The sequence below is a fragment of the Nycticebus coucang genome, chromosome 1 (assembly GCF_027406575.1).
Source record: "Nycticebus coucang isolate mNycCou1 chromosome 1, mNycCou1.pri, whole genome shotgun sequence".
NCBI classification, from domain to species: domain Eukaryota; kingdom Metazoa; phylum Chordata; class Mammalia; order Primates; family Lorisidae; genus Nycticebus; species Nycticebus coucang.
The window spans coordinates 182,156,252-182,162,476 of NC_069780.1; the positions used below are offsets into that span (position 1 = coordinate 182,156,252).

At 45.5% G+C, this 6,225-nt stretch overlaps 1 protein-coding gene across 1 annotated transcript in view; it reads left to right on the forward strand.

Moving 5' to 3' along the window:
- The window catches only part of MYO10 (myosin X), a 225,647-nt gene extending 219,642 nt beyond the window's left edge, over positions 1-6,005 (forward strand). The window contains exons 39-41 of the mRNA XM_053592862.1: positions 102-554; positions 3,023-3,214; positions 4,523-6,005. Of these exons, the coding sequence (XP_053448837.1) occupies positions 102-554; positions 3,023-3,214; positions 4,523-4,624 (747 nt within the window). The 3' untranslated portion in view covers positions 4,625-6,005. The remainder of the gene's footprint in view (positions 1-101; positions 555-3,022; positions 3,215-4,522) is intronic.
- The last annotated feature ends 220 nt before the right edge of the window (positions 6,006-6,225 follow it).

Below are 6,225 nucleotides of genomic sequence, written 5' to 3' on the forward strand. Positions count from 1 at the left end.
GGAGACATTTGAGAGAAACCTTGATGGGGTGGGCAAAGCCATGTGGGCCTCTCATAGCATAGCAGTGCATTGATCTGAAGGCTGCTGACCGCTTTCCCCAGGCCCACGAAGCGGTTATCCACGGCCACCATCCAGCCCCCGAAGAAAACCTACAGGTTCTCGCTGCCCTGCGGCTCCAGTACCTCCAGGGGGATCACACCCTGCACGCCCCCGTCCCACCTCTGGAAGAAGTCTATTCTCTACAGAGACTCAGGGCCCGCATCAGCCAGTCCACCAGAAGCTTCACCCCGTGCGAGCGGCTGGAGAAGAGGCGGACAAGCTTCCTGGAGGGGACGCTGAGACGGAGCTTCCGGACAGGGTCGGCGGTACGACAGAAAGCTGAGGAGGAGCAGATGTTGGACATGTGGATTAAAGAAGAAGTCTGCTCAGCTCGAGCCAGTATCATTGACAAGTGGAAGAAATTTCAGGGAATGAACCAGGAACAGGCCATGGTCAAGTACATGGCCTTGATCAAGGAGTGGCCTGGTTATGGGTCAACACTCTTTGATGTGGAGGTAAGAATGGCTGCTGGATGTTGAGGAGGGCAGGGTGCTGGCGTCTGAGGACATGGATCACAGCCAGGTTCATGTGGAGGGCAGGGAAGATGGAGTGCTTTGCTCTCACCCTCTTTCATTAGAGCCTCCAAAGTTTTACCATTAGCACCCCCATCTCCCATTCTCCTTTGTAGTAAATGTTTCTGCATATTGGGAATGAATGCAAACTTGAGGTGGCATCTATTCTTAAATAACTTTGACTCTTCCTTATGGATGTTATACATCTCATTTTTAAAATGCTGATAAAAATATGCATTTAAAAAAATTTTTTAGAACTATGTATATAGATTAGAAACTTTGGATATATTGTATTTTACTTTTTTGTTTTCCCTCCACAACCATCTATTGGAAGGGAAGAATTTCTATTTCATAATTGGAATTTAGCTATTAACATCAACCATCTATCTATATATATGTATATATATAATATATATCTAAAAAATTTTTAAATTTACATCATTTATTAAAAAGAAATTTTACTAATGGTCTAGATAAGGGTTTGGCTTACTGGACTGTGGTCAAATCTTGCCTGCCTTTTTTTGTAAGTATAATTTTATTGGAACATAGCCAAGCTTGCTCCTTTTCGGGAGTGTCTCATATGCGGCCCATGGCCACTTATGGATAATTTGGATCCTGTGAAGGCAGGTATCATGAAAATTATGCACAAACCTTTTCTTGCTCATCAGCTTTCATTAATGTGTGTGTGTTTAATGTGTGGCTCAAGACAACGTATTCTTATTCTTCCACTGTATAGCAGAAGAAGAAAAAGTTGGACACCCTTGCAGGTGTTTTCTCTGGCTATTTCTTTTTTTTTTTTTTTTTTTTGTAGAGACAGAGTCTCACTGTACCGCCCTCGGGTAGAGTGCCGTGGCGTCACTCGGCTCACAGCAACCTCCAACTCTTGGGCTTACGCAATTCTCTTGCCTCAGCCTCCCGAGCAGCTGGGACTACAGGCGCCCGCCACAACGCCCGGCTATTTTTCTGGGGCAGTTTGGCCGGGGCTAGGTCCGAACCCACCACCCTCGGCATATGGGGCCAGCGCCCTACTCACTGAGCCACAGGCGCTGCCCTTCTCTGGCTATTTCTATGTAGAAACTGCAGAATTGAAAAGTTGTGAAGAGACCATATGGCCTAGTAATCCTAAAATATTTACTATGTTGCCTTGCTGGCCCCTGGTCTAGATTAGCACTATTTTTCTTATTACACAATAATTCAGCATGTTATCTGATTTATTTCTTTTTTTGGTATTTACATGATAACGTTTCTTTATTTCAGATTAATATGAGGCAGAGGCCTTGTTGTGGTTGTGTATCATGCGTGTTGTGCCCATTAGTTTGGAGCACGCCAGTCCCCTCTCCTTCCTCTCCTCCTTCCCCCCACCCCACCCGGCTTGAATTGAATTGGGTTTTTCTCTCGGGTGGGTTTGTAGTAATTCGTCTCCTGGCTTCATATTAGCATTGAGTACTTTGGATACTTGCTTTTCCATTCTTGTGATACTTTACTAAGAAGAATGGGTTTCAACTCCATCCGGGTTAATACAAAAGATGTAAAGTCTCCATCTCATTTTATGGAATTCCATGGTACATACGCCACAGTTTTATCTGATGACTTTAAATTGTCATGTGTAAAAATCTAAATATTGATTACCTACTCTAAGATCCCTTAGTAGCTTTTCATTGAATGCTCTTTTGGGTTTGGTTGGTTGCTTGCTTCAATTACACTTGTTTTTAAGTAAGAAAAAATCAGGCGTTTTATACCTCATACCTCCTTCTCAGCATCCTAATTGATATCCCTCCCATTTATGCTGGTTCAGAGCAGCCCTGTGTTGTCACCCCCTCTGTATGGGCTCTTATTTTCTTCTCTCAGTCTGTAACCAAGGTCATAGTTAAAGGCCCTGTTCCTACTCTGTGGGCAGAAGGTCACTGCTGCTCTTGCAAAGAGGAGCCAGGACTGCTCAGCACAGACTGACGTGGAGTATTTTCCTCCGTGAACCAGATTTTGTATTTGAGGAATAACCATCCCCAAAAAGGACTGGAGGCAGAACTAGACAGAAGAGTAGGCCTAGCCTGGGCTGTGTGGGTTGCTGTGGCGCCTTCGGTAAGCTCCTTGGCCGGCCAGCCTTGTACGTTGCCAGGCCACTTTCCTGTTGCTCATTCAAATGATTAGTTGAATGATGCTGAGCCATGGAGAGTCAAAGTGAGATGATAGCCTTTGCCAATTAGCTTTTTCCAAATGTATGAGATTGATTAACTAGTCAAAAGTCGATCAGGATAGCCAGGGACCTGCCATTCCTCATATTTCCGTCCCTTCCGAGTGTGCACATTGAATGCATTCACCGTTCTGTGCAGAGTGCTCTACTCAAAGCCTGTCTTTTGGTATCTGTGCTGTAAGTTTCTTACTGCTTTGTGATTTACTGTCTTGCCCACCAGTGTAAGGAAGGTGGCTTCCCCCAGGAACTCTGGCTGGGTGTCAGCGCGGACGCTGTCTCTGTCTACAAGCGTGGGGAGGGCCGGCCGTTAGAAGTCTTCCAGTATGAACACATCCTGTCTTTTGGGGCTCCCCTGGCCAACACATACAGGATAATGGTTGACGAGAGGGAACTGCTCTTTGAAACCAGTGAGGTAAGAGGCAAAGTGAGGTAGTCTTTTCATGTGCGGCCTTGGCAGAACAAGAAAAACAACACCCCATTTCTTGATACCTTTGGTCAAGTCCTTCTCTTTGACTGTTTTTCTTTAAAACATGAAAGTACGATGTGGTGGTCCCTCTGCAGGTGCCAGTTAATTCAAAGTCTGATAATGGAAAATTTTTGTGTATACCTTTGCAATGCAGAAATTTGGTTGCATTGGATCAGGGAGTTTCAAATGAAAGGAAGAGAAAGGAAAATGATATAGACGTCCAAGGAGAAGAAGTCTATAGTTGGCAATAAGACCCTGGGGGAGCAAGTTGATGGTTATGACAGATTCGCAGCTGTGAGACTCAGCTCTGGCAGCATCACTGAGAAGGAGGGAGCTGAGGGGCTTGGCCATCCTCGGCATAGCTAATTCTGGATCACAAAATCACACACACTAAGAAAATGTAATAATAATACAAGAAGCCTATTGTGGCCCCTACAAAGGGAGTCACTAACAAGCAAACGTGGTGCATGGAAATGAGCTGCCTATTATCTGATGCAGAGGAGCAAGGAGGGTGTTTGAGATGCTGGGGGGGAGGCCGTGCAGCAGGTTCACCAGGCTGACAGGGGCAGGGCTGGGGGCCTTGACTGGAGGGTCCCCGCTGTGAGGCCATCTGTAAGGAGGGCAGGCCAGAGGGGTGGCAATAATGGTGGCACCATGAGAAGGAACTAGTGGGCAATCTGGCATGAGGAGGTAGCAGGTGTGGAACAGAACTGGGCCTGACAACTGGGGAGCAGGCACAGCTCTCCCAGCCCCTGAAGGCCCCAGTTCTCTATTTCTTCAGCTGCATCCGGCAGGATTGTCTAGTATTAGATGAGCCCGTCTTTAAGGGCTATCCCTGTGGACCATCATTTCACATTGATTTTTAACGGGAATCATAATCCCAGCCCTAATGATACCAACTGACTCTGGAGTCCTTGGGTAGTTTTAGGGTTTGGATTTTTTTTTTTTTAATTTTCTTAGTTTTATTTTGTTAATGTGCAAAATCTGACAATTCGTATCAAGCAAAATTGTCAGTTTTTGTGCAAAAGGACCACCAGGTGGTGTACACCATAGTTGGAAAAGCCACAGTTGCCCCTCTTTCTGAACAGGAATAGGGAAAAGCTGCTAAACTCAGCCTCCTACAAAACTTGGGCTAGCTGCTGGCTGAAAGCTGCTGGCTTTTGCAGAGAGGATGGACAGATGATGTCTTGTTATCAGGCTCACCTTTGACCTACTGGAGCCTCATGACCGTGTGGGTTCTGCTCCCCCCCGCAGGTGGTGGACGTGGCCAAGCTCATGAAAGCGTACATCAGCATGATTGTGAAGAAGCGTTACAGCACCACACGTTCCATCAGCAGCCAGGGCAGCTCCAGGTGAAGGCAGGAGCCAGCACCCTTATTCGCTTTCTGAATGCGCTGCCCTCTGGCCTCCACTGGCTCTGGCTGTTTGAGCCCAGCCAAGAGCATAGCTGCCCGGGCTCTCTAGAAGCCCCTGGTTGGAGAGAGGTGTCTCCAAGGGTCCTTTCGCCTTGCCAATGTCAATGATCCTGTATTAAGCTGTCAACATTAACAGTCTGCAGAATTTCCAAAGCTTTCCTACTCTTAGATGACACATGCCTTAAAAAAGAAGGGGAAAAACCACGCTGCCGCCAAAGCAGCCAGAAGTGCCTTATCTGTGGAGCCTGTACTAATCCACCTGGACTGTGCTACTAAAGGGAGCTGCTTCCCCGCCTGCCTGCGGGGACACGTACAGAGCTTGCAAGGGGGGTGTTATTCATCTATTATGCACTAACCACCCAGCCTGATTTCCCCACATTTGCGGGAAGGTGAGGGGGTGGGGAGGGAAGCTCGAGAGCGCGAGGGGACCGTGTGTTGGAGTCGGGGAGCTGCTGGCAGCCTTCCTCCTGGACATGTATCAACATTTTTCTTTGTTTCATCTTTTAAGTGTACGTGCTTGCCTGTGCACGCATGTGTTCATAAACTCAACACTTTAATCATGGTTTCATGAGCATTAAAAAGCAAAGGGAAAAGGATGTGCAATGGTGTAAACAGTCTGTCTGTATATTTTAATAGTGCAGAGTTACAGTCTCAGTTGTTACTTTCTAAGGTGGTTTTTGTTAACAACCCAGAATCTTGGATTTTCCTGTCTTTGCTGTATTTCGAAAAACACATTTGACTCAGTTTTGTTTTACATGTAGCAAAGTCTGCGATCTGTGTCTGCTGTATTATAAACAGATATGCGGCCTGCAAGGTGACGTATTTATAAACCACTCTTTGACAGCTGGCTCCAGGACTGCTTTTAGAACAATAATGAAGTCATTTTGGAGTCTTTCATGTCTAAAAGATTTAAGTTAAAAAAAATTTTTTCTTTTAAGGTTAACTTGTATCACCCTGGATAGATTACACATATCACCCTATTGACTGTGGGAGAAAGATGCTGCGCTCCTGAAAGATATGACATGGGAGCAAATCTTTAAAGGACTCTGACATAACATGCTGAGGCTTTAATAAAATGCACACATATTTTATCCCAGGTTTATAAATGGTGGTCTGAATAAGACATCTGTAAATAAATCAGCATTTATGATCAGAAGAAAAATAAGCTGTTCTTGGACATTTATTTTTATATGGAAAAGTTGTAAAGACTTGGACCAACTAAGTCTACCCACAGAGAAAAAAGAAATCTGCCTTATCCCTTATGCACAACCATGGGAAGTTGTTGCCTCACAGAAAGTCTGACAATAAAAGATCTTAGCTAACATGGTGTGTTTCCTTTATCAGCGGTGGCCTGGAATACCACAAGATGGGGGGGGGGTGCTTTTGCTTTCGGTATTTTGGTGTTAATGTTTGCAGTTTCAGAGGGTCTAAGTTTTGGTTTTCATGTACCTGCTCACCAGACCTATACCTGTCTCAACTGTTCTTTTAGATACAGAGTATGATTCCAAAAAAGCCGACAAGGTCAGAGGACCGGTAAATGGC